This window comes from Lepidochelys olivacea (genome assembly GCF_965140295.1).
Source record: "Lepidochelys olivacea isolate rLepOli2 genome assembly, chromosome: 14".
Lineage (NCBI taxonomy): Eukaryota > Metazoa > Chordata > Testudines > Cheloniidae > Lepidochelys > Lepidochelys olivacea.
The window spans coordinates 40,741,068-40,768,860 of record NC_140424.1 but is presented as its reverse complement, the minus strand read 5'-3'; the positions used below and the strand labels follow the sequence as shown (position 1 = coordinate 40,768,860).

At 48.9% G+C, this 27,793-nt stretch overlaps 2 protein-coding genes across 4 annotated transcripts; one reads left to right on the top strand and one right to left on the bottom strand.

Annotated features, from left to right (window-relative positions):
• Window positions 1-98: 98 nt before the first annotated feature.
• On the top strand, window positions 99-13,051 carry LOC311530848 (uncharacterized protein). 3 transcript variants are annotated; one of them, XM_084647797.1, is made up of 6 exons: window positions 99-321; window positions 3,996-4,091; window positions 8,442-8,529; window positions 9,007-9,133; window positions 9,478-9,591; window positions 9,921-13,051. In XM_084647797.1, coding segments are annotated over exons 2-6 (1,719 nt in total). In that variant the 5' UTR covers window positions 99-321; window positions 3,996-4,089; the 3' UTR covers window positions 11,309-13,051. The 3 variants fall into 3 exon arrangements, with proteins under 3 accessions (XP_084503923.1, XP_084503924.1, XP_084503925.1); XM_084647798.1 differs by lacking the exon at window positions 3,996-4,091; XM_084647799.1 differs by lacking the exons at window positions 99-321; window positions 3,996-4,091 and adding an exon at window positions 1,666-2,957.
• A 3,203-nt stretch (window positions 13,052-16,254) lies between these two features.
• On the bottom strand, window positions 16,255-24,598 carry LOC311530850 (uncharacterized protein). The gene is made up of 5 exons (XM_084647801.1): window positions 24,363-24,598; window positions 19,985-20,072; window positions 19,361-19,487; window positions 18,659-18,772; window positions 16,255-18,345 (listed from the first exon to the last, which is right to left on the bottom strand). The coding sequence occupies exons 2-5, from the start codon at window positions 20,006-20,008 to the stop codon at window positions 16,943-16,945; spliced, it is 1,668 nt and encodes a 555-aa protein (XP_084503927.1). The 5' UTR covers window positions 20,009-20,072; window positions 24,363-24,598; the 3' UTR covers window positions 16,255-16,942.
• Between the last annotated feature and the right edge of the window lie 3,195 nt (window positions 24,599-27,793).

Genomic DNA, 27,793 nt, shown 5'->3' with positions numbered 1-27,793 from the left:
CAGGAGGCTGCAGCGCGGTGGGTTGATCGCTAGGACCCAGGAGCGGCTGGGGGGCGGCTCTGGGGGGAGGATCGCGGGGCTCAGGCCCGGCCCAGGAAGTGACTCGCAGCCGCTGCGGGGACTCTGGCTCCCGGCGAGATCCCCGCGCCCCGGCGGCTGGTGCTGGGAGCCCGGAGCCCGGGCTGCAGCCGGGAGAGGGGAACCTCCAGCCTGGCCCAGCCCGCTGCTCCCCGGGAGCCTCTCCCAGGGCAGAGCCCCCAGCCCGGCCAGGGCCCCTTCCCGGCCCGGCCCCTGCCCCGGGGGGCCCCGCTCGGGGGGAAGGTAAGAGAGACCCGCCCCCCCCCCGTCACCCCCGGGCTGCAGGGGGCGGGTTTGGCCCCGGGCTGCTCCCCGCGGAGCCGGCTGCGATTCCCTGCCCCGGGCCCGGGAAAGCTGCCGCCAGCTCCCGGTGTGTGCGGGGCGGGGGGAGCCAGCCCGGCTCACGTTGGGGGTTGGGACAGCGACATCTAGGGGGGTTGAGGGGGAAGAACCGGGGCACAGGCCCCGCCAGGCAGGCTGGAGGGGGAAACCCAGGAATAATGAGGGGCAGAGGGGATAAAAGTTCCCCCAGATGGGCTGAGCCAGCTGCAGTGGTTGCAAAAATGTGTGTGTGGGGGGGAGGGGGGGCCACTGGGGCTTTTCCTCTCCCCTTTCCTAGGATTTTAGTGCCCATTTCCTAGGGCCGTGTCCTTAAAGGCCTTGTACATTGTGGTGCCCGGACAGGGCTGCTCTCCCCCTGCATAAGATGTGACTGAGGTGCTAGAGGGGACTTGATCCAGTGAAATATTTACAGACACCCCCACACAGATCTCACGGTCACACCTGCTTTGAGTGTTTAAAAGAATCCCGGTCTCAGTTCCTGTGTCTGTGTCAAGCCGCCCAGCGCTTCATCCATGTGTCCTCGCCCCTGTCCCTGTCCCTCTGAGTTTGACTCCCCTTGGAATCCAGTCTGGGCAGTTTCACTCCTTTACATTAGTTCCTTCTGAAAATATTCTTTGTATTACTCTGAGCTCTTCATCCTACACTTCATTAGCATTGTGCGGAGGGACATCATTCTGCCATGGTATTCCTATTTTAATGGCATATAATCTTGGGAAATATTAATAGTTGTTCTCACATCTCACTGTGATACTGTAACAGTTCCTGTTTCTATTGCAATGTTCGCAAAAAGAAAAGGAGGACTTGTGGCACCTTAGAGACTAACCAATTTATTTGAGCATAAGCTTTCGCTGACTGATTTCATGGGCTGGTCTGTAAACTCTTTCACTTGCCTTTGCTTTAGCCAATTGTTACTTTTTCTCTCTATCCAGCACCCTAGTGCTTTATCCCATGTCCCATTTATGTACAGAATTTGGTTCCCAAATATTCACTAACGGCCAGAAGTTTCAAGGTTCAAGGCTCCTAGATACTTTGTAATATTCCACTAGTGGCCGAAATCCTTTCAAAAATATGCCCCTAAGGGCCTTAGAGTGTCTCCTATACAGGGCTTCTCAAAAGGAACTTTCTGTTTTTTTTTTTTTTTTTTACTAAGCATAGATATGCAACCCCAAGATAGATTGACAACCCCAAGAATTCAAACCCTGTGAGTTATGAACCCAACAGTCTAGAACTGAAAGAAAGAAAGAAAGAAAGAAAGAAAGAAAGAAAGAAAGAAAGAAAGAGGCTTTTCTTTTATTACCTTTCTGTGTTTGAGCCTTTGGGGTGTACTAGCTACATAGGTTTACTGCTTCCAAAGGGTCCATACATCTAGAATGGTTGTCCAACCCTGTAACATTCAGTGCCATTTTACACTTCTGGGAACATGTGATTCCCCTCCCCCACTTGCAATTGAAAATTGATTTTAAAACCTTATTTCTGTAAGTAACCCTCCATCCTGCACACTCTGAAGTGCCCACTTTACTTTCCTGAGTTCATTTATTGCGTGCATTCATGTGGATTTTTCAACCACATCGTTTATACTTCTAATGGCCTACGTTTTACCATTTTTGTTGTGATCCATTTCAGGGATGTTCTTCGTTTTGACACGTGTACTGGTTTGTACGGCCAAAGTTGAAGAATTTTTAAAATGAATTATTCTATGTGTCCTTTGCCTTGGTCAGGCCGGGGGACACAGTGTGCTGACCTGACCCTTTCCTTTATGTTTTCGCAGTGGGCTAGCTAATGCAGGGGAGGTACCCCATGGGAATAACACCCATTTGCTTCTAGACACAGACTGTGCTGCTGACTCTGATGTTAAATGACCCGTTATTGTTCATGGGCTGAAAACTCTGATGCTGATTGTGTCTCTCCTGCTTCTGCTCCTGTGCCAGGTGCTGCCTCTGAATGTCTACGTCCATTTGTGGGGGTGTCACGGAAAACAAATTAAATCTTTTAAAAGTAAAAGAATTAGCAGAGTCTCCCTTAGCCCCCCTAACCAATTTCTCTTATTCCCTTCCCTTTACTTCTTCAGGGCTTGTCTGCGTGGTCTGATGTTAAAGGTGTGAAGTTAATCCACATGAATTCCAGAGCTTTAAATCCCTATATGGACGCTCTCATTCAGAAGTCAGGTGGCCTTAATTTTGACTTTGGCAGTCAGGACAGCCACAGACCAGTGCCGGAGACCTTCCCCCCCAACACTATAAATGATGAGGTCTTTGATCACTTCTTGAACATTTTTTAAGTACTCTATAGTCCAGGTGTAACCCACATGCAATTTTGCAAGTCCAAAGAGAAGCAGTTGGGCGCTCATCTCATCTTCCCTGAATGTTCCCTTGTGTAGAAACGCCATTAGGATATTTCCCAAGTATCAGCTTTGGTCTGACAGAATTTCAGTACATGGGTTGAGGTGGAAATGTAAGGTGATCTCGCTCCTCTTCTCTCTTCTGCAAAGGACAGGACACCCTTCATGAGCAGGAGGGCGAAGGCCGGATAGTGTCACGGTAGGTCCTGCTGTGCGCACAGAGGGTGTTGGCCTGGCTGCTCGGTGATCCCCTTTGTAAGGAACACAGACCAAATGGCGGCACTCTTGTTCCATGGGAGTGAACTATAAAGACTCCTTTGATCTCTTGCCCTGGTGAGAGTGTGCCCTGAGGGAGACACACTGCACCAGAGTCTTGCCTGGCTTCATTCAGAGCCGTTCTAGAGCATGGAGACTGTGACTGTCCTAAATACCTATCTCCCCTCCAAGCTCTGATTGCCTCAGCTCTCAGGTGAGTAAAGAGGGAGCGGCCGTGCCAGGTGCCATGTCCCCAATGAAAACATCCGATGCAGCTTTGGAAACAAATTCAGAACATGTCTGATAACTGCCCCACCCTACTTCTGGATGCTTTGGAGCAAGATCAGCCCTACGCTCTGCACCTGTGCTGAGACAAGACATGACAATTTGTAAAGTGAGCTTAATATATTTTTGTTACAACTGCCAGACTGTGCCTCACACCTTTGTGAGCATCACACTCACAGACACAGATATGACCATCCTCACAGGGGCAGCTCATCCATATAGGTGAAATAGGTGGTCGCCTAGGGTGCCAAGTTAAATGGGGCGCCAAATTCGAGGAAAAAAATAAAATTTAAAAAAAAAATGAAACCCCCCCCAAAAAGATGGAAAAAAATACAAATAAAATAATGAAGATGTCATTAGTTCAATTCCCGTTCGTGTACGGACGGAATATGACTGATAATTCATTTCTCTAAATTTTTGAGAATAAAATATTTGACATATTAATATATTTACTGCAAAAATAAAGAATATTTTAGTTAATTTTTTTCCAATTTGCGATATAGGGTCAGGATGACCCACTCCGCAATCTTGATAAGCAATAACTCAGCCACAATGAAACACTTCCGCCAGCCGCAAGAGCTGCAATGCTAGTGACAGCTAACTGGAATATACATGAAGGTCACATAGCCAGAAATTCATGTAGAGCGGTGATATCGCAAGTTGATACATGTCAAACGGTCATTTTAACACGTTGCAGGTAGATGGCTAAGAATTGAGCAAATACTGTGGAAATTTGTGTTTCTTGGTGCCAAAGAATAAAGAATAACGTCTTTCAGCATTATAAATCCAAAATGTGAGTATCTTTAAGCATTATTAAACGTTAGAACTTTTCTTTGTTTTAACTGGTTCACATGTAATAAGGTCTACAAAAGAAAAGTAACAACGGTAATGCTTAATAGACTACGAAAGTGATGACATCACGCTCCAAGCGGGTAACCGTGAGGAAGGGGATTACTTTCCAAACAATCAGTGTCGGGTTATAACGTCGAAAAAGGTCATTTTGTTTCCATGTAAACGCTGTAACTAGCTGTTTTAATAGGTGAGTGAGTGTATGTTACTAATCATTGAACCTTTAAGCAGTGAAAAGACGCGTTGGGATGGCTGCAATGTGGTTTAAATCGCCAGCCATGTGGTGGATGTGTCAGCCATCCTTAACGCTATCATGCTTGCAGTGGGGAGCACAGTACATAACAATATTCAAATGCCCCATGGCAGAAAGAGGAAAAAGAAAACCCTCAGGAGTTGAGTATTGGAAACGAAAGGCTGAGAAGGAAAAGGACCAAGCGAAATAGCAGGGATCCTTCCAGAAATATTATCTCTTTAATCCAAATAAAGATGGAAGTAGTTCACAGCATCCAGCTGAAGGTCTTTTACTTGGAGAGAAGGTTAGTTCACATCCATGAAAAGCATGAAAGCAGTTTGGAACATCAAGATGAAGGTATATTACTTCGAGATGAGGGTAGCTCACAGCATCAGACTGATACAGAAGTGGAGAAAATTTATTCACCTTCAGAGAGACATGTAGAAATTGAAGTAAATGAAGTAGAAGAAAGAAAGGATGAGGAAGTTACAAACAAGTTACAATTTGGGGAGCCAGTTTCATTGCCCACATGTGATGACAGGGTGTGGCAAATTCTCGTGGAACATGGACCCGAACAAGTTCATGAATTTCCCTTCCCTAAGGATGGAAATAAAAAAAAAAAATTCTCTGCTCAGCATTACAAGAGGAAACTCATTCATGGGGAAGAAATTCATCGAAAGTGGTTACAATATTTAGTGTCGAAGGACTCTGTGTTTTTCTTTTGCTGCAAGTTGTTTAGAAATCAAGCAATTGGTATACCACTTACTGAAAATGGTTCGAAGGACTGGGAAAACATATCTTCAATTCTCTCTTCACATGAAAGAAGTACAGAACATTTGGAATGTTTTCAAAATTGGAAAGAACTTGAATTACGATTGAAAAAAGGAAAAACTGTCGATGAAGAAAATTTATGTGTGATCAAGGAAAAAGAAGAATATTGGCAACAAATATTAGAGCGTCTCATTGCTTTAGTGAGATTTCTCAGTGGGCAAAATTTAGCATTCTGCGGCCACGGTAGAAATGAAAAATTATAACTCCAGGTAATGGAAACTTTTTAAAATGTGTTGAATACCTAGCTTTGTTTGATCCAGTCATGAAGGAGCATCTACGTAAAATAACTGATCATGAAACACAGGTTCATTACTTAGGAAAAAATATGCAGAATGAACTGATTCAAGTCCTAGCAAATGCCATTAAAAAGAAAATTATAGAAGCTGCCCATTCTGCAAAATACTTTGCAATAATACTGGACTGTACACCCGATGTGAGTCATATTGAACAAATGACGATAATCATTCGTTTTGTGGATACGGAAAAGTCTGCAGATGAAGATAATGTTGAAGTGCTCATAAAGGAACATTTTTGTGGTTTTGTACCACTGAAGGAGATGACTGGAGCATTTATGACTGAAACGATTCTTGAAACAATGTCATTATCTGTTGAAAACTTACGTGGCCAAGGCTATGGTAATGGGAGTAATGTGAAGGGTAAAGACAATGGTGTACAAAGGAGAATGATGGAAATCAGTCCTAGGGCCTTTTTCATTCCTTGCAATGCGCATTCTCTGAATTTGGTTGTCAATGATGCTGCTAGATGCTATTTGGAGGCAAGGAGTTTCTTGGACCTGGTGCAACGTGTTTATGTGTTTTTTCTCAGGCTCAACATGCCGTTGGGAGATTCTGATTTGCCATGTGAATTCTCTAACTGTGAAACCACTTAGTCAGATCAGATGGGAGAGTTGCATTGATGCTTTGAAGACTCTTCGCTATGAACTTGGAAACATTTACGATGCCCTAATTGAAATTTCTGATGATACTACCTTTACTGGATCATCTGCAAAACGTTCAGATGCAGAAGCTCTTGCAAATGGCCTTTCCAAGTTCAAATTTATGACTTCACTTATTTTGTTGTATAATATCCTTTTCGAGATTAACCTCAGTAGTAAGCAGCTTCAGGAAAAGAACCTGAACATACATTCTGCTATCAAAAACTGCAGAAAACTAAAAATATTCTGGAGGAATTCAGAAGTGATGAAGGATTCGAAAGAACACTGGTAGATTCTCTCGAGCTTGCTGAAGAAATAGACTTTCCGACAGAATTTGAGGCAGAGCCCGTTCGTATTCGGCAAAAGAAACAGCAGTTTGCATATGAAGGACGAGACACACCCATTCAGAACCCAAAGCAAAGGTTCAAAGTGAATTTCTACTTCACAGTCCTTGATACTGCTATTGACTTGGTTGACGAAAGATTTCAACAGATGCAGCAGCTAGAGTCAGTATTTGGCTTTCTGTATGATATCCACAGCTTGCAAAAGAAAACAGAAAAACAGATAAGAGAATTTTCCATAAAACTGGAGTTGGCATTGACTCATGAAAATTCAAAAGACATTGATGCTACAGATTTGTGTAGTCAGCTTCAGGCTTTTCAAGACAACTTAAGAAACATTACACTCCTTTAGAAGTACTGAACTTTGTTTGTGAAAATAAACTCTCAGGCAGTTTTCCAAACACTTTAATAGCTCTATGCATTATTTTAAGTTTGCCAGTTTCCATAGCTAGTGGGGAACCTAGCTTCTCAAAGTTAAAATTGATCAAAACATATCTGCTTTCAACAATGCAAGAGAGACTTGTTGGACTTTCAACAATGTCTACAGAGCGTGAAATAGCTAGAAAACTGGATCTAAGGGTATGTCTACCCGCCAGATTGGCGGGTAGTGATCTATCGGGGGTCGATTTATCACGTCTAGTCTTGATGCGATAAATTGATCCCCGATTGCTCTTGGAAGTGGAGTCGACGGGGGAGCAGTGGCCGTCGACCCAACGCCATGAAGATGCCGTGGTAAGTCGATCGAGGTATTCATGTAGCTGAAGTTGTGTACCTTACATCGCCCCCCCCCCCCAGTTTAGACCAAGGCTAAAAGAACTAGTGTCTGAATTTTCAAAACTTAAAAGCAAGAAAAGTCATGTTTTAAGAGCACAGAGTGTTTCTTATTTAGAGTGTTTTGTAAATACTGGTTAAAGTTCATTGAAGAGTTTTCTTACTTCTTTCTATATTGGATGTGGTGGTAATGGCAGTTAAAGCAGGATAGTGTAATGGATGATCTCGGATTTCTAATAATAAATAATTATAATTAACATTTTTAATACATTTTTATTTGAAATCAGACTGAAATATCATCTAGCTGTCATGTACAAATCTATTCTGAAAATGTTGAGTCTCTATTTTATCTGATCTCAGAAACATTGGTTGGATAGAAGGACAGACGGACAAACCGAATAATTAAGCCTCTGTTTAAAAGAAAACGCTTAAAAAACGTTAAAAGGAAAAAAGGGGCAAAATGTTTACCAAAGGCCCAGTTTACCAAAAACCTCAGCCTAGATCTGCCGTGGGCATTTGCGGGTGGGGGTGCTGATTGCATGGTTTGCCTAGGGCATCAGTTGCTGGCAGCTAGTCTAGGGCTGCCCCTACATCCTCATGTACAACAGGGGTAAAAGACAATGATGTCTGTCTAAGTTACATTTCCCTGGCAGAGCCTAGTTACAAGGGAAATGTCCATGGGCAACCCCCTCCCTTCCCGCACACACACTGCTCCCAGCTTCCGTTGGATTTTTTTTAAAAAGGGACAAACTCATGATCTTTGGGGCTCTGATTCTTGAGTGTTCAGGGCTATGCTAGGCCTTGGCCTGATTTCCAGGCAGGTTTTAGATCTCAGCCACACTGGAATCAGACCAGAGTCACTGCTGGCTCTGGCAGGGGGTGAGTGCGGATGGGCCAATGGGATCAGCCTCTGCCTGGTTCTCCCCAGGGGCTGCCGGGGGAGTCCAGGGCAGCTCATTCTTCAGGTGTTGCCACCAGAGGGCTCTGGCTATTGCTAAGGGAGAGGGGTTTACACTGCAATGAGGGCCAATCCCTCAAAATGGCCCCTTTGATTCTGCTCTTTTTCTAGTATTTGGCTCAGAGGTGCTGCTACTGGGAGGGTCTGAAGAGCCTGGGGGGAATCGGGGTGTGACACGGACCGAAGCCCCTTGTGTAACCTCCCCATCGCCCTTCTTACCCCAACAGGCTTAGGAATCACATCCACATTTCGCTCCAGATCGTCCCGTCTTCCAGGGGACAGGGAAGGGAAATGGCTGTGATGGAGCCAGCTCAGGTAGGGGATTTTCAGGGAGCTGCTGGGCGGGGGAAGGGAGAGGCGGGAAGGAGACAGGGTATGAGAAACCTGCTGATTTTCTGAGTAGGCCCATTGTTGGTGGGGAGGGAGGGACCTTCGCCCATTTCAAAAACGGGACACAACCCCCCTGCACAGGGCTGGAGCCTGAACCAGCTAGCCAGAGGCTGCTGTGAAATACGAAGGGAAGCTCTTGGGATTCCTGTCCCCGGCTCAGAGCTCTGCTTCCGATATCAGACTGTGTCTGTCAGGGATGCCCTACTCCATGTGCTGCGGGGGACAGGGAGCTCTCACCTTCTCCCACCCTCTGAAGCCTCCTGGCTGCTTTGAGCAGGGTGGGGGTGGGATTCTGCTACTCTGGCCCTCCCACAGCTTCACTTTTTTTTTCTTCGTTTCCCATGACTAGCGGGATTGTGGCTGGGGCAGCAGGCGCTGAGTGCGGGACTCTTGTTGTTTCAGATGCCGGTGACCTTCGAAGACGTGGCCATTTATTTCACCCAGGGGCAGGGGGCTCTGCTGGACCCCGCTCAGAGAGCCCTCTACAGTGATATCATGCAGGAGAACTACGAGATAGTGACCTCGCTGGGTAAGGGATTCCCATCCCCTTGGTTATTAGAAGCCATTGAGTTTGTATGTATGAATCTCGTCAGGTTCTTCCCTCATCAGTTAGATCAGAGGGGAATGTTTTGCATAATGAACAGTTGCTCTGTGCGAGAGACTTGCATCTCCTTGCCCTCTCCAGTGAGACACCTCCCCAGACATCTGCCTCTTCCAAGGGGGCTCAGCGACCATGTTTCTGTCCTCTTGGGTTCCATGTTCCCCAGCAGAGCACAGGGACAGGTTCCGCTCACAGAATGTCCTTCATGACAGACGCGCTCTCAATCCTCCACGCACCCTGATCTGGTCTGATTTTCCTTCCCCCCCGCATAGGATTCTCCCTTCCCAAACCTGAGCTCATCTCCCGCCTGGAACGAGGGGAAGAGCCGTGGGTCCCGGATCTCCAGGCCTGCGAGGAAAGAGAGAGCCTGAGAGGGGCCCGCACAGGTGAGGACTGACACTGAAATCATCTGGGGAATGAAGAAAAAGTTGAGAATCGTAAAAATGTGGTGTGAGTAAGCACCCTCAGTTCTTCCTCATCTCGCCCAGGGCAGCGCTGTAGTCAGCAGATATTGCTCACGGCTTTCCACCTGTCCTGTTAGCTGCAGGAGTTTCCATTCTGTCTCTCCTTCCCTGTGAGTGTTTGTGTGGGATGTGGAGGCAAAATCCAATTGCTCAGTATTCGCAACTGTAGTGTGTCGCGTTTTCCCTCGGTGCTATTCTTCTTTCTCCCCAGCACAATGACTCCTGTCTGAATTGTCTCTCTTTCCTGGCAGGTGATGAGAGAGTGGGTGAAAACAAGGAGGAGAATGATCATGAGGAAGTTCCCGGGGAAGTGGAACCACAGGGGACCTCTGTGCAAAGAGCTGAAGGGAATTTTTCCCAGTGCTGGGAACAGGGAGAAGCCTGGGGAAATTGGCACAGGTCAGAGATGCTTCAGGGAAACCACCCAAGGAAGAAAGTGGATGAATCTATTAAATGTGGGGAAGGAGACAATAATCCCACAACCCAGCAGACAAATTCCAAGGAAGACAAACCCTATGAATGCCTCGGTTATGGGAAAGGATTCATTCTGAGATCACATCAGACAATCCATATTGGAGAGAAACCACTTCAATGCGTGGACTGTGGGGAAAGCTTCAATACTCGCTCAGCCCTGAATAACCATGGGAGAAGCCACAGAAGAGAGAAACCCTCTCAATGCCTCGAGTGCGGGAAATGTTTCATTTGGAAGTCAGAACTAATTAGACATCAGCTAAGCCACACAGGAGAGAGACCCCATAAGTGCTTGGACTGTGGGAAAAGTTTCAAACAGAGGTCAGACCTTTTTAATCATCAGGCAATCCACACAGGAGAGAGACCCCATAAGTGCTTCAACTGTGGGAAAAGTTTCAGTCGGAGGTCAGTCCTTGTTAATCATCAGAGAATCCACACAGGGGAGAGACCCCATAAGTGTGTGAACTGTGGGAAAAATTTCATACAGAGGTCAGACCTTATTCAACATCAGAGAATCCACACAGGAGAGAGACCTCACAAGTGCTTGGACTGTGGGAAAAGTTTCAGTCGGAGGTCAGCTCTTTTGAAACATCATGCATTCCACACAGGAGAGAGACCGCATAAGTGTTTAGTCTGTGGAAAAAGTTTCATATGGAGGTCAGACCTTGTTAAACATCAGGCATTCCACACAGGAGAGAGACGCCATAAATGTTTAGACTGTGGGAAAAAATTCATACGGAGGTCAGACCTTGTTAAACATCAGAGAATCCACACAGGAGAGAGACCCCATAAGTGTGAGGACTGTGGAAAATGTTTCATACAGAGGTCAGACCTTCTTAAACATCAGAGAATCCACACAGGAGAGAGACCCCACAAGTGTTTTGTCTGTGGGAAAGGTTTCATATGGAGGTCACACTTTGTTAAACATCAGAGAATCCACACAGGAGAGAGACCTCACAAGTGCTTAGACTGTGGGAAATGTTTCATACAGAGCTCAAACCTTGTTAGACATCAGGCAATCCACACTGGAGAGAGACCCCACAAGTGCTTGGACTGTGGGGAAATTTCACACATAGATCACACCTCATTAAACATGAGAGTATTCACACAGGATCTAAAGTTCTCTGACACAGGGACAGAAAGTGTTAAGGAAATTGCACGTCATTGACCTAGATTCAACCTTTAGAGACATATTAGAAAAGTGTGTCCTCGTTAGATAAACTAGAGCTTCGAAAGGTAAACGTGTATTGTTAAAGACATGGAAGAAAATGGTAACTGTAGTAGTCGTTGTTTAGCTATATCTTGTTAGAGGTTAACAATGGAAATACGGTTCCTGTCTAGGGCTATATTCTGTTAATTCAGAGATCAAAAGGAATTATAAAGGTTTAGTTGGTTGGTTGTAATAATGTCATTGTTTGTCTATGAACTGCTTTATGGAGCATCACCTTATGTTAAGCCATGTAATTAATTACCAGTGATGTTTAGGAAATAGAAGGTTACTTCAAAAGCCTCTTGTTCAGCCAAGGACTGTGTGCTGTTGAGACGCTGCAAAAATGATCCTTTCTTACCTGATCTGCCTAAGCTTTATTTTGGGGGGGAGTGTGAATCATAAGACTGAGATCTCCAGTCCCCTCTGGACTGCCCTGACATTGAAATTTGGACATTGGACTAGGACTGGATTAAATGATTCTGTAAAGGACTTTTTGCAATTCTAAAGCATCAGTTGTACAGTGAAACTGACCTAAGGACTCTATGCGTGTCTGAGGGTATGTCTACACTACGAAATTAGGTCGATTTTATAGAAATCGATTTTTAGAAACCGATTTTATACAATCGATTTTGTATGTCCACACGAAGCGCATTAAGTCGGTGGAGTGTTTCCTCACTACCGTGGCTAGCATCGACTTACAGAGCGGTGCACTGTGGGTAGCTATCCCACAGTTCCCGCAGTCTCTGCTGCCCATTGGAATTCTGGGTTAAGCTCCCAGTGCCTGATGGGGCAAAAACATTGTCACGGGTTTTGGGTATGTGTCGTCAGGCCCCCCTCCCTCCCTCAAAGCAACAGCAGAGAATCGTTTTGCGCCTTTTTTCCTGGGTTACCCGTGCAGACGCCATACCACAGCAAGCATGGAGCCCGCTCAGCTCACCGTATGTCACCACACAGCAGCAGCTCCTTGCCTTCGTGGCAGATGGTGTAGTAGGACTGATAGCTGTCATAGGTCTCCTGGGTGCTCCTGGCAGACCTCGGTGAGGTAGATCAGGGACGCCTGGACAGACATGGCTATTCTCCTCTTAGAGCACCGAATGGGAGCCAGAGACTCCAGGTCATTCTCTTCTTTAAGTTTTGTCTCATGGAGATTCAGTCCTGCCTGGAATATCATGCGAGCTGGAGGCTTCTGCCTCAGGCTGCTCTCCCAGCCTGCAGCACTGTGCGGTCGCACTTACCCTTTGCTCCCATGGCTCATGAAGCCTGGACAGTAGTAAGGAGCAGGCCAACTACAGGCTGAGCAAGTGGTGGAATGTGCCTTTGGACGTTTAAAAGCTCGCTGGTGCTCTTTGCTGACTAGGTCAGACTTCAGTGCAACCAACAGTCCCATTATTATTGCTGCTTGCTGTGTGCGTCATAATATCTGTGAGAGTAAGGAGGAGACGTTTATGGTGGGGTGGGAGGTTGAGGCAAATTGCCTGGTGTCTGATTTTGAGCAGCCAGACACCAGGGCGATTAGAAGAGCGCAGCAAGGCGCGCTGTGCATCAGAGAGGCTTTGAAAACCAGTTTCATGACTGGGCAGGCTATGGTGTGACAGTTGTGTGTGGTTCTCCTTGATGCAAACCCGCCCACTTTGTTGATTTTAATTCACTGTAAGCCAACCACCCTCCCCCCCGTGAAATAAAGTAACTATTGTTTTGAAACCAGGCATTCTTTCTTTATTAATTAATAAAAAATGAGATAACGGACAAGGTAGCCCAGGTGGGGTTGGGGAGGAGGGAAGGCCACAGTGCTTACTGCAGCCACACTAAAAATCAAACTGTTTGAATGACAGCCTTCTGTTGCTTGGGCCATCCTCTGGAGTGGAGTGGCTGGGTGCCTGGACCCTCCCCCACCGCATTCTTGGGCATCAGGGTGAGGACGCTATGGAACATGGGGAGGAGGATAGGCGATTATACAGTGGATGCAGCGGGGGTCTGTGCTCTTGTTGACTTTCCTGCAGCTCCAACAGACGCTTCACCATCTCCGTTTGCTCCCCCATTAGCCTCAGCATCGCATCCTGCCTCCACTCTTCACGCTCACTTAATTCTTTCCTGGCCTGTGCCACTCAATGCCTCCATGCATTAAGCTGTGCCCTATCCATGCGGGAGGACTGCATGAGCTCAGAAAACATGTAATCACGAGCGCGTTTTTTTCGCCTTTTAATCTGCGATAACCCCAGGGACGGAGACGATAGGGGGAGCCGAGAAACATTCTACGCTTTACGATTCTGGGGGGACTGCATGGTCACCTGTGCTGCTGAGTTGGCCACGCTGACCAAACAGGACATGAAATTCCAAAGTTCCCAGGGCTTTTCCTGTGTACCTGGCTAGTGCATCGGAGTGCAAAGTGCTCTCCAGATCAGTCACAATGGAGCACTCTGGGATAGCTCCCGGAGGCCAATACCATAGATTTGCGTCCGCACTACCCCAAATTTGACCCAGCAAGGTCGATTTTAGCGCTACTCCCCTCGTCGGGGAGGAGTACATAAATTGATTTTAAGAGCCGTTTAGGTCCACGGAATGGGGTTGGCTGTGTGGATGCAGTCATTTTTAAATCGACCTAACGTGGCTAAATTTGACCTAACCCCATAGCGTAGACGAGGTTGGTCTTTTAACCAACATGCTCTCTCTTTTCTTCTTTTAATAAATCTTAGTTGAGTTAATAAGACTTGGCTGTAAGCGTGTATTTGGGTAAGAACTGAAGTATTTCTTAACTTGGTGCATAATGTATTGGCTCCTTTGGGATTGGAACTTTTTAATATTATTAATAAGATTTTCAGTAATCCACATCATATTTCACTGGGCTGTCTGGGAGGGAGCCGAAGGCTGGGCTGCTTCAAGGGACCTGTGCTTTAGCCTCTGTGTAGCCCAGTAAGGTTTTGTAGAAGCTGTTTTGTTGCTGGCTTGGGGAATCAAAGTATTGGAATAGCCACCAGTTTTGAGGAGTGTCGGCCCCATTCTTTACAGTTTGCCCTAATGGAGCAATCTTGTTCAGTAAGTTCACACTTACTTCTTGTTCAGGCAATCACTTAGAGAAACAAGTTTGTTTACATTTATGGAAGATAATGCTGCCCTCTTCTTTTTACAATGTCACATGAAAGTGAGAACAGATGTTTACAACATGGTGAGCTGCAGGAGATCCCCCACCTCCAGAGGACTGGGGAGCTCTTGGGGATTGCTTCTCCTAGGCTGGGGAGCTGTGGGGGTTACCCTGCTGCCTGCAAGGGCTAGGGAGCACCAGGGTCCCCCACATCCTGGGGGACTGGAGAGCTCTGGGGCTCCCCCAAACTGGCAGCGACTGGGGAGCTGTGGGGGATGCCCCATCTGCTGGGGCTGGGGATCTGTTGGAATTCTTCCCAGGCTGGGGAGCTGCTGGGATTACCCTGACACCTGTGGTGGCTAGCGAGCTCCATGGGTCCCTCTCATCCATGGGCCCTGGGGAGCTCTGGGAGATCCTGTGAAGATGGGGGAGCTGCAGAATGCCCCTGTCTGCGACGGCTGGGGAGCCACAGGGCATTCCCCCATGCCCAGAGGTCCAGGGGTCCCCCACACTTGCAGCTGAGGGGATTCCCCCCACAAGCTGGGAGCTGCAGGGGTTTCCCAGGTGCCTGCAGTGGCTAGGGAGCTCCCAGGGTCCCCCTAAATCATGGGGACTGCAGATCAGTGGGGTATCCCCTGAACTTGCAGGATCATGGGGGATATCCCATGGGGAGTGCAGAGCCACAGGGGGATCCCCAATGGCCATGGAGACTGGATTCCCCCACACAAGTGAGGAATAGGGAGCTTCAAAGGATTTCCACCTTGCACTGGGGGCGGATTCCCAAGGGCGATTCCCAACTCCCCGGCCTCCGGGGAGGCTTAGGGGGTATTCACCCCCATTCACAGGGCCTGGGGAAGGGGAGCCATTTCCTCCCTGCCCCCAGGGAAATTCCCCAATGCCCCCAACCCCTGGGGAGCTACTCGGGATTCCTCCCGCATCTGTGGGTCCTTGGGAACTCCAGAGGTCCCAGGCACGCATGGTGACTGGGGAACTGAGGGGTATTCCACAATGCCCACGGGTTGTGGGGAACCGCAGGGCATTCCCCAATGCCTGGGAAGAGTGGGAAGCCATGGGCCCACGAGGACTGGTGGTGGCTTGCGAGCTGCGGGGGTGTTTCCCCACCAGCTGAAGCGGTTGCGGAGCTGCAGGGGATTTTTCCCTGACACCATGGGCTGGAGAGCACCGGGGCATGACCCCATGGAGACTGGGGAAATGCAGGGCATTCCCCGCCGCCATCAGCAGTGGCTGGAGTCAGAGCGATGGGGGAATCCCCTCACCCCCGAGGACTGGGGAGCCCTGAGTCACTCTCTTCCCAGGCTGGGGTGCCGCTGCAGATTCCTGCCTCGCCCACACAGGCTGGGCAGCTGGGGATTATTCACCCGTGCCTGGGGCAACTGAAGGTCCCACAGGGGAGGGTAGCCACAATGCATTCCCCCTGTCCATGCGGGCTAAGGAGCCACGATGGTTGAATGAAACTTTTCCCACAGGCAAGGCATTTCTGAAGTTGTGACCAGGGTCCCACAATGAGATTGCTCAATTAGGGCAAACTGCAAAGAATGGGGCTGACAATCCTCAAAACTGGTGGATATTCCAGTACTTAGATTCACCAAGCCAGAAACAAAACAGCTTCTACAATACCTTATTGACTGCACAGCTCCCTTAAAGCCTTGGACTCCCTCCCAGACAGCTCACTTCAACATGATGGGGATTACTGAAAATCTTCTTCATCATATTAAAAAGTTTCACCAATCCCAAAGGATTCAATACATTACCCACCAAGTTAAGGAATACTTCAGATCTCACCAAAATACACGCTTACAGCCAATTCTTATTAACTCAACTAAGATTTATTAAAAGAAGAAAAGAGAGAGTGTTGGTGAAAAGATCATTGTACATACAGCCACGCATAGAGTCCTTAGGTCAGTTTCACTGTAGGGATGATGCTTTAGAATTGCAAAGAGTCCTTTTCAGAATCATTTCATCAAGTTATAGTCCAATATCCAAATTTCAATGTCAGGGCGGTCCAGATGGGACTGGAGATCTCCGTCTTCCGACTCACACTCCCCACCAAATAAAGCTTAGGTAGATCAGAGAAGAAAGGATCATTTTTGCAGCATCTTGACAGCACACAGTCCTTGGCTAAACAAGAGGCTTTTGAAGTAACCTTCTATTTCCTAATCATCACTGGTAATTACATAGATTAACATCAGGTAATTCTCAATAAAGCAGTTCATAGACAGTTTATCACAAACTTTCAGAAGACAAACAATGACATTATAACAATCAAGTTTTATCTAAATGTTAATATTCCCTTTTGATCTTTGAATTCACAGAATACAGCCCTAGACAGGGACCGTTTATTACCATTGTTAACCTCTAATAAGATATAGCTAAACAACGACTACTACAGTTACCATCTTCTTCCATGTCTTTAACAATACACGTTTACCTTTCGAAGCTCTAGTTTATCTAACGAGGACTTTTCTAACATGTCTCTAAAGGTTGAATCTAGGTCAATGATGTGCAATTTCCTTAACACTTTCTGTCGCTGTGTCAGAGAACTTTAGATCCTGTGTGGATTCTTTCATGATTAATGAGGTGTGATCTCTGTGTGAAATTTCCACACAGTCCAAGCACTGGTGGGGTCTTTCTCCTGTGTGGATTCTCTGACGTTTAACAAGGCGTGACCTCCATATGAAACCTTTTCCACAGACTAAACACTTGTGGGGTCTCTCTCCTGTGTGGATTATTTGATGTTTAAGAAGGTCTGACCTCTGTATGAAACTTTTTCCACAGTCCACACACTTATGGGGTCTCTCTCCTGTGTGGATGGCCTGATGTTTAACAAGGTCTGACCTCCGTATGAATCTTTTTCCACAGTCTAAACATTTATGGTGTCTCTCTCCTATGTGGAATACCTGATGTTTAACAAGGTCTGACCTCCATATGAAACTTTTTCCACAGACTAAACACTTATGGGATCCCTCTCCTGTGTGTAATGCCTGATGTTTAAAAAGAGCTGACCTCCGTCTGAAACTTTTCCCACAGTCCAGGCACTTGTGAGGTCTCTCTCCTGTGTGGATTTTCTGATGTTGAATAAGGTCTGACCTCCGTATAAAACTTTTCCCACAGTCCAAGCACTTGTGAGGTCTCTCTCCTCTGTGGATTCTCTGATGATGAGTAAGGTCTGACTTCCGTATGAAACTTTTCCCACAGTCCAAGCACTTATGGGGTCTCTCTCCTGTGTGGATTGCCTGATGATTAAAAAGGTCTGACCTCTGTATGAAACTTTTCCCACAGTCGAAGCACTTATGGGGTCTCTCTCCTGTGTGGATTGCCTGATGTTTAAGAAGGTCTGACCTCTGTATGAAACTTTTCAGACAGTCAAAGCACTTATAGGGTCTCTCTCCTGTGTGACTTAACTGATGTCTAAGTAGTTCTGACTTCCAAATGAAACATTTTCCACACTTGAGACATTGAGAGGCTCTCTCTACTGTGTGGCTTCTCCCATGGTTAGTCAGGTTTGAGCGATTCTTGAAGCTTTCCCCACAGTCCAAGCATTGAAGGGGTTTCCCTCCATTATGGATTGTCTGATGTGTAAGAAGCCGTGATCTCGGAATGAATCCTTTTCCACACTGCAGGCAGTGACAGGATGTCTCTTCCTTGGGATTTGTCTGCTGGGTTGTGGGATCCTTGTCTCCTCCCCCACATTTAATAGATTCATCCAGTTTTTTCCTTGGATGGTGTCCCTGAAGGTTCTCTGACCTGTGCCAATTTCCCCAGGCTTCTCCTTGTTCCCTGCACTGGGAAAAATTCCCTTCAGCTCTTCCCACAAAGGTCCCCTGTGGTTCCACTTCCCCAAGCACTTCCTGATGAGGATTCCCCTCCTCCTTCTCACTCACTCGCTCAGCACCTGCTGGGAGAGAGACAATCCAGACAGAAGTCATTGTGCTGGGGAGAAAGAGGAATAGCACCGAGGGAAAACCCGAAACAAACACTGAGTGATTGGATTCTGCCTCCACATCCCACCCAAACACTCACAGGGAAGGAGAGATGGGAAGGAAACTCCTGCAGATAACAGGACAGATGGAAAGCCGTGAGCAATTTCTGCTGACTACTGCGCTATCCTGGGTGAGATAAGGAAGAACTGAGGGCGTTACTCTCACCATATTTTTCAGATTTTCAACTTTTTCCTTCATTCCCCAGATGGTTTCTGTGTCAGTCCTCACCTGTGCGGGTGCCTCTCAGGCTCTCTCTTTCCTCGGAGACCTGGAGATCCGGGACCCATGGCTCTTCCCCTCTTTCCAGGTGGGAGATCAGCTCAGGTTTGGGAAGGGGGAATCCTGTGCAGGGGGCGGAAATCAGACCAGATCAGAGTGCATGGAGGATTGAGAGCACGTCTTGTCACAAAGAACATTATATCCCTGTGCCCTGCTGGGGAACGTGGAACCCAAGAGGACGGGAACATGGTTGCTGAACCCCCTTGGGAGAAGCAGACATCTGGAGAGGTGAGGAGAATTTTTACACCCCCACTAGGAGTTTCCAGGATCTGTGCCGTCTAGGTGCCTTGCTAATGCACACAGCTCTGGCGTTAAACCCCTGCCTATTTCTAAGCCTTCTCAAGAGCTGGAGTTATTCCCAAGAAGGGAGGTAAATAAGGATTGTGTGTGAATGGGAATCAATACAGAAAGAACAATGGATGATTTCTGCCTCTTTGAAAGCTGGAGGGATGGGGATGAGCTAACATGTCCATTAAGTTTTGACACCATGTCTCACTGGAGAGGGCACTGGGATGCAAGTCTCTCTCACACAGCAGCTGTACATTACGCAAAACATTCCCCTCTGATCTAACTGACGAGGGAAGAACCTGACCAGAATCATACATACAGACTCCACGGCTTCTAATAACCAAGGGGACGGGAATCCCTTACCCAGCGAGGTCACCGTCTTGTAGTTCTCCTGCATGACGTCCCTGTAGAGGGCTCTCTGAGCGGGGTCCAGCAGAGCCCCCTGCCCCTGGGTGAAATACACAGCCACCTCCTCGAAGGTCACCGGTCCCTGAAACAACAAGAGTCCCCCACTCAGCATCTGCTGCCTTAGCACAATGTCACTAGTCACAGGAAAGGGGGAAAAACTCGAAGCTCTGGGAGGCCAGAGTAGCAGAATCTGACCCCTATTGTTCAGAGCAGTCAGGAGGCTTCAGGGCATGGGAAGAAAGTGAGAGCTCCTTGTCCCCCAAGCACACGGAGCAGGCCAGGGTTTTCTCATTTCCCACATGCCTGCCAGCCACAGGCTGAGACGGGAAGCAGAGCTCTGATCTGGGGACAGGGACAGGAATCCTAACAGCTTCCCTTCGTATTTCACAGCAGCCTCTGGCCAGTGGGTTCAGGCTCCAGCACTGTGCAGGGGGGTTGTGTCGTGTTTTCAGATATGGGGAATGTCCCTCTCCCCTTTGCTGCCAAGGGTCCTACTCAGAAAATCAGCAGGTTACTCACACCCTGTCTCCTCCCTGCCTCTCCCTCCCCCAATGCAGCAGCTCCCTGAAAATCCCCTACCTGAGCTGGCTCCATCACAGACATTTCCCTTCCCTGTCTCCTGGAAGACAGGCCGATCTGGAGAGAAATATGGACGCGATTCCTCAGCCTGTTGGGGTGAGAGGGGCGATGGGGGAGGTTACAGAAGGGGCTGGAGTCCATGTCGCACCCCGATTCCCCCCAGGCTCTTTAGACCCTCCCAGTAACAGTATCTCTGAGCCAAACGTTAAAAAAAGCAGAATCAAAGAGGCCACTCTTGGGGATTACCCCCCATTGCAGTGTAAACCTCTCTCCCTTAGCAATAGCCGGAGCCCTCTGTTGACAACACCTGAAGAATGAGCTGCCCTGGACTCCCCCGGCAGCCCCTGGGGACAACCAGGCAGAGGCTGATCCCATTGGCCCATCTGCACTCACCCCCTGCCAGAGTCAGCAGTGACTCTGGTCTGATACCGGTGTGGCTGAGATCTAAAACCTGCCTGGAAATCAGACCAAGACCTAGGGCAGCCCTGAACACTCAAGAATCAGAGCCCCAAAGTTCATGAGTTTGTCTCTTTTAAAAAAAATCCAATGGAAGCTGGGAGCAGTGTGTGTGCGGGAAGGGAGGGGGTTGCCCGTGGATATTTCCCTTGTAACTAGGCTCTGCCAGGGAAATGTAACTTGGAGAGACAGCATTGTCTGTTACCCCGTCATACATGGGGATGGTCATGTCGGTGTCTGTGAGTGTGATGCTCACAAAGGTGTGAGGCACAGTCTGGCAGGTGTAATAAAAATATACTAAGCTCACTTCACACATTGTCATGCTGTGTCTCAGCACAGGGCTGATCTTGCTCCAAAGCATCCAGAAGTAGGGAGGGGCGGTTACCAGACATGCTCTGTATTTGTTTCCAAAGCTGCATCGGATGTTTTCACTGGGCACATGCCACCTGGCCCGGCCGCTCCCTCTTTATTCACCTGAGAGCTGAGGCAATCAGAGCGTGGACAGGAGACAGGTGTTTAGGGCAGTCACCGTCTCCATGCTCTGGAATGGCTCTGAATGAAGCCAGGCAGGACTCTGGTGTAGTGTGTCTCCCTCAGGGCACATTCTCACCAGGGCAAGAGACCAAAGGAGTCTTTATAGTTCACGCCCATGGGACAAGAGTGCGGCCATTTGGTCTATGTTCCTTACAAACGGGATCACTGAGCAGCCAGGCCAACACTGTCCGTACTCATAGCAGGATCTGCCATGACACTATCTGACCTTCACCCTCCTGCTCATGAAGCATGTCCTGTCCTTTGCAGGAGACAGCAGAGGAGCGAGATCACCTTACATTTCCACCTCAACCCATCTACTGAAATTCTGTCAGGCCAAAGCTGTGAAATATCGTAATGGCGTTTCTACACAAGGCAACACTCAGAAGATGAGATGAGCGCCCCACTGTTTCGCTCCTTCTCTTTGGACTTGAAACATCGCATGTGCATTACACCTGGACTATACAAAACTTAAAAATGTTCAAGAAGTGATCAAAGACCTGATGATTTGTAGTGTTTGGGGGAAAGTCTCTGTCTGGCTGTCCTGACTGCCAATGTCAAAATTAAGGCCACCTTACTTCTGACTGAGGGCATCCACACAGGGGTTTAAACCTCTGAAATTCATGTGGATTAACTTCACACCTTTAACAGCAGACCACGCAGACAAGCCCTGAAGAAGTAAATGGAAGGACATAAGAGAAAGTGGTGAGAGGGGCTGGAGGATATAGATATTCAGGCCTGTCTGTAAAGGCCTATACTCTAAGAATTTAGGTGTATTCTTATCACTTGGCGAGTTCTAGAGGTATAAAAGAAAGAATCAAAATCACTGTCTGCGGGTGTAAGGGCCTTCTCTTACTGTGACAGTCTGAGGCCCTGTTCTTAGGCTAAGGCCTTTGGCTAAGCAGCAGAGGCAGCCATAAGCTGGGACGCGAACGGTCACCTCCTCACACTCCAACCTAGTCACATTGAAATCAGGTGCTATTGGTGCAGAATACAATCCCGTCCTGATAATGGCCATCGCCTCCAGAGAAAGGGAAGTGCCTAGAAGATGCAAAAGGAAATTTAGTTTGACAGCATCCTGTCTGGCAAGAACTCACTTATCAATAGCTGGGATGTAAAATCCTCATTTCTTTGTTGTTCTATCACTGTAGTCCCCATTTCCCTATTGTTTGTCTGCATAATCTCTGTCTGGTTCTGTGATTGTTCCTGTCTGCTGTATAATTAATTTTGCTGGGTGTAAACTAATTAAGGTGGTGGGATATAATTGGTTACATAATCATGTTACAATATGTTAGGATTGGTTCGTTAAATTTCAGTAAAATGATTGGTTAAGGTATAGCTAAGCAGAACTCAAGTTTTACTATATAGTCTGCAGTCAATCAGGAAGTGGGGTGTGTGTGTGGGGGGAATGGGAACAGGGAATGGGGGTGGGGAAATAGGAATCATGTTTTGCTAAGGGGGGAGAAATGGGAACAGGGACACAGGTAAGGCTCTGTGATGTCAGAGCTGGGAAGGGGGACACTAAGGAAGGAAACTGGAATCATGCTTGCTGGAAGTTCACCCCACTAAACATCGAATTGTTTGCACCTTTGGGTATTGTTGCTCTCTGTTCATGTGAGAAGAACCAGGGAAGTCGCAAAAACAGAGCAGAGGCAAAGTACCTTTGTTTCCCCAAAAGGTAAACAAGGTGAGGTCAGCACGGTGTCCCCTGACCTGACCAATGCAAAGGAGAAACAGAGCAATTCGTTTTAAAAATTCTTTGACTTTGGCCGTACAAATCAGTACACGTGTCACAACGAAGAACATCCCTGAAATGGAACACAACAAAAAATGGAAAACATAGGGAATGAGAAGCATAAACAATGTGGTAGAAAAATCCACATCAATGCATACAATCAATGAAGTCATAGGAAAGTCAAGTGGGCTCTTCAGAGTGTGCAGGATGGGGGGTTACTTACAGAAACAAGATTTCCAAATGAATTTTCAATTTTAAGTGGTGGTGGGGAATCACATGTTCCTGGGAGTGCAAAATGGCATTGAATGTTACAGGACTGTACAACCATTCTAGATATATGGATCCTTTGGAAGGGGTAGCAGTAAAACTATGAAGCTAGTACACCCCAAAGGCTCAGACACAAAAAGGTAATAAAAGAAAGACAAAATGTATTTATTTCTTTATTTAAATTGTAGACTTTTGGGTGCATAACTCACGGGGTTTGAATTTTTGGGGTTTCAGTCTATCTTGGGGATGTATATCTAACCTTAGTAAAAAAAAACAAACAAAAAAAACCTCACAGAAATTTATTTTTGAGAAGCATTTTTATACAAGACACTCTAAGGCCCTTAGGAACGGATTTTTAAAATGATTTAGGCCACTAGTCGCATATTTCAAAATATCTAGCTGCCTTCAACCTTGAAACTTTTGTCTGTTAGCTAATATTTGGGAACTAAGTTCTCGACACAAATGGGACATGAGAAAAAACACTAGGGTGCTGGATAGAGAGACAAAATAACAATTGGCGAAAGCAAAAGGAAATTGAAGGAGTTTTCAGACCAGCTCATGGAATCAGTCAGCAGTGAACTCAAATTACAACAGACCCTGAGATGTGATTGCTGAAGCTCCTCACAACTATTAATATTTCCCATGATTATTTGCCATTAAAAAGATGAATTCCAGGGCACAAAGATGTCCACCCGCACAACACTAATGAAGTGTAGGATGAAGAGCTCAGAGTAATACAAAGAATATTTTCAGAAGGAACTAATGTAAAGGAGTGAAACTGCCCAGACTGGATTCCAAGGGGAGTCAAACTCAGAGGGACAGGGACTAGGACACATGGATGAAGCGAGGGGCAGCTTGACACAGAAACTGAGACCCGGATTCTTTTAAACACTCGAAGCAGGTGTGACAGATCTGTGGGGGGGTGTCTGTAAATATTTCAATGGACCAAGTCTCCTTTGGCAGCTCAGTAACATACAGGGGGGAGAGCGGCCCTGTCCAGGCTCTGCGAGGCACTGAGCCTTTAAGGACACGGCCCTGGGAGCGAAGATCCTTGGAAAGGGGGGAGAAAAAGCCCCCTCAGGGGGGGGACGACTTTTATCCCCTCTGTCCCCGATCCCTGTCCACCGCACGTGTCTCTGTCCCAGCCTCCTGCAGGGCCCGGGCTGGCTCCCCCGCCCCTCTGCAGCTGGCTCAGCCCATCTGGGGGAATTTTTATCCCCCCGCCCCCCACATCCCTGGGTTTCCCCCCCGCCCCGCACACGCCGGGAGCTGGCGGCAGCTTTCCCGGGCCCGGGGCAGGGAATCGCAGCCGGCTCCGCGGGGAGCAGCCCGGGGCCAAACCCGCCCCCTGCAGCCCGGGGGTGACGGGGGGGGGCGGGTCTCTCTTACCTTCCCCCCGAGCGGGGCCCCCCGGGGCAGGGGCCGGGCCGGGAAGGGGCCCTGGCCGGGCTGGGGGCTCTGCCCTGGGAGAGGCTCCCGGGGAGCAGCGGGCAGGGCCCGGCTGGAGGTTCCCCTCTCGCGGCTGCAGCCCGGGCTCCGGGCTCCCAGCACCAGCCGCCGGGGCTCGGGGATCTCGCCGGGAGCCAGAGTCCCCGCAGCGGCTGCGAGTCACTTCCTGGGCCGGGCCTGAGCCCCGCGATCGCTCCCCCCAGAGCCGCCCCCCAGCCGCTCCTGGGTCCTAGCGATCAACCCACCTATCTAGGCTTCGCCTCTCTCTGTCCGGCTTGTTACAGGCACAGGCTTTGGGGTCCTATTGGGATCCTCATGGGTGTAGAAGGCAGGATGTTTCTAAATCACTTCCTCGTTAGTATAGTGGTGAGTATCCCCGCCTGTCACGCGGGAGACCGGGGTTCGATTCCCCGACGGGGAGAAAAAAGTCCTTTTGATGGAACAAAGAAGCAATGGTCTCAAGTTGCAGGGGGGGCGGTTTAGGTTGGATATTAGCAAACACTATTTCACTGGGAGGGCGGTGAAGCACTGGAAGGGGTTCCCTAGGGAGGTGGTGGAATCTCCTTCATTAGAGGTTTTTAAAACCTGGCTTGGCAAAACCAATAAATATGCACTTAGCTAAGGGGTGGGGAGGAACTATTGTGGGGAGCTTTCCTGGCTTATACACACACACCCCCCCGTGGACTCTAATAGCAGAAGGATCTGAGTCCTCGCTCCCACTCCCTTCACCTAGATGCCCGCCTGACCTCAAGGACTAGTCCCCAAAACTCTGAGGATGCTGGACCCAGGATTCCGGAGGGGACTTCACCCCCAATCTTGTTGCGATCACTGAGGACGGAGACTAGGGCGTCCCCACTCCGGGGTGCTCTCCTCGCTTTGGATGCTTCCCTGACCAGTGCATTGAGTTCAGAACAAATACAATTTATTAAACAGCAAGTAATAAAAAAAAATAAGGAAAAAATGGGAAAGGCGAAAGGAAAACACGTCACCCCGCTCTGTGAGCAGGGCCGGATTAACCCTCCTGTGGGCCGGGTCTATTAGATTTTATGGGGCCCTCTTGGCTGGGGGTATCTCCCTGCTCTAGGGTCTAGGCTCTAGGGTCCCCCCTCGCCCTCCCCAGCTGCTCACTGCACCCAGCTCCGGACTGCTCCAGTTTCCCTCTGGCTCAGCACTGCTGCTCTAGGCGCCGACTTCCGCTCTGGCCGGTGGATGCTCGACCTCCCTCCTCCCCAACCCCTTGCCCCAAGCCCCCGCCCGCCTCTCCCATTCTCCCGCAGGCAGCTGCAGCTCACACCAAGGGTGTCACCCCAGGCCCCGACTCCCTCATTGGCTGCCTGCCCTGTCAATGGGGCTGACCTAGAGCCTTGGCCTCTCCCCATTGGCACTGGTGACTAGTCTCAGGTTCTTCATTTCTCATTGGCCCTTCCCCTGTTTTTTGGTACTGGGAGAGGGCCACTCAACCCCCCCCCCCCCGCCCACTAAGTTTCAGTGGGGGGCCAACAGTCCCCTTATCCATAGACACATCAAAATCATTGTAATTTATTTATTGCTAGCTAGTAAGTCTGCTGCTGGGAAAAGTGATATTTGTATGTTTGTTAATATTTTTCACAGCCTCTCAGCTAGAGACTTGCGTTGCCAACCAGGTAATATTTAAAACCAGACCCTACAGTAGGAGTGCTGGAACTTCTTCTGCCCCAACATTTCCCCACGAGCCCCTGCCCTGAGCCCCCGCCGCACCCTGCACCCCCGTGCACCCCCAACCCACTGCCCTGAGCCCCTTGCTGCACCCCACACCCCTCCTGTACCCCAACCCCCTGTCCTGAGCTCCCTCCTGCAGTCTGCACCCCTCCTGCATCCCTGCCCTGAGCCTCCTCCTGCACATTGCACCCCTTCCCACACCCCACACTCCCTTCCGCACCCCCAACCCCCTGCGCTGGCCCTGCATACAATTTCCCCACCCTGATGTGACCCTCGGACCAAAAGGTTTGCCCACCCCTGAACTAGACTTTGGGTGTCCGGTCAGTAGATCTGATCAGACACTGTCAGGTTCCCTTTTTAACTGGACTTTCCAGTCGAAAACTGGGCACCTCGCCACCGTAACAGCACCCAATGTGCAATAAATGTTGGGAATGCATCAGGGACAACTTTGGCTTTCCAAAGTTGAGGGAAGTAACCAGGGGGCAGTCGGGTTAGACTGGGCTCTGACCAGCAGGGACGAATTCATTGGTCTAGATGAAATTACTATAAGGTGGGTGCACAACTGGTTGAAAGACTGTACTCCGAGACAGAGTAGTTATCAGTGGTCTGGTGTCAAACTGGGAGGGGACCGGTGGAGGAGGGGAGAAGCCCCATGTGGCTTCCCCTGCTCTTTACTGGGAACAGGGAGCATAGGCGCCAACTTCCCTGCTTTCCCCTGGATGCTTGAACCCCTGTCTGCACCTGGCCCTGCCCCCACTCCACCTCTTCCATGAGGCCCCACCCCTACCCCACCTCTTCCCACCGCTACCCTGTCTCCATTCCAACCCCTTCCCCAAAGTCCCCACCCTGGCCCCGCCTCTTCCCCGCCTCCTCCCCTGAGTGCACCATGTTCCCACTCCTCCCCACCCTCCCAGGGCATGCTAATGCCACCAAACAGCTGTTTGGCAGTGGTCGGGTGGGAAGCGCTGGAGGTAGGTGGAGGAGCAGGGACGCGGTGTGCTCAGGGCGGGAGGAGGAGGTGGGGCAGGGGAGAGGGAAGCTTGGCTGCCAGTGGGTGCAGAGCACCCACTAATTTTTCCCTGGGGGTGCTCCAGCACCCAAGGAGTCGGCACCTATGAGAGGGAGTGTGTGTCGTGGGGGACAGAGAACATGGAGTGGGAGAGGGGCAGCCCACCCAGAGCTTGTGGGGAAGCCAGGCTCCTGGGAGGGAGCAACCACTGGGGCTGAGAGATCAGGCTCTCCGCTCCGCACATGGTGCCTTTTAGGTCGGTGGAAGTGCTCCTGGTGAGGTCAGGCCCCCCACCCCAAGGAGGGTAGTGTGGACATCGCTTACTGCAGTAATTCCTGTGGTGGCTCGAAGTCAACCTAATAGAGCTCGACTTAGGTTTGGTATATAGATGTCCCCTTACAAGCAAAAGGATTTCTCTCACCCAAGAGCTTTCAGGAGTCCATGCTCACTGGAAAGCCTTCCAGCTAGGACTACTCCTCAATGATGCTCCTATTGTCTTTCAAGCGATCCTGCTTCACAGGTCACTTCCTGCTGCCCAGGCTGAGTCCAGCCAATGATCGCTCCCACAGCCAGAGTGGGTTTGGGGGGTGGGGGGAGAGAAAACCTGGATTTGTGCTGGAAATGGCCCAACTTGATTATCATATACATTGTAAGGAGAGTGATC

Coding starts and splice junctions, on each gene's coding strand:
- LOC311530848 (XM_084647797.1), top strand. Junction 8,530..9,006: donor CTGTGATGGAGCCAGCTCAG/GTAGGGGATTTT, acceptor TTGTTGTTTCAG/ATGCCGGTGACCTTCGAAGA. Junction 9,134..9,477: donor CGAGATAGTGACCTCGCTGG/GTAAGGGATTCC, acceptor CCCCCCGCATAG/GATTCTCCCTTCCCAAACCT.
- LOC311530850 (XM_084647801.1), bottom strand. CDS start 20,008: ATGTCTGTGATGGAGCCAGCTCAG. Junction 19,488..19,984: donor CTGTGATGGAGCCAGCTCAG/GTAGGGGATTTT, acceptor TTGTTGTTTCAG/GGACCGGTGACCTTCGAGGA. Junction 18,346..18,658: donor CCTGAGAGGCACCCGCACAG/GTGAGGACTGAC, acceptor TCTCTCTCCCAG/CAGGTGCTGAGCGAGTGAGT.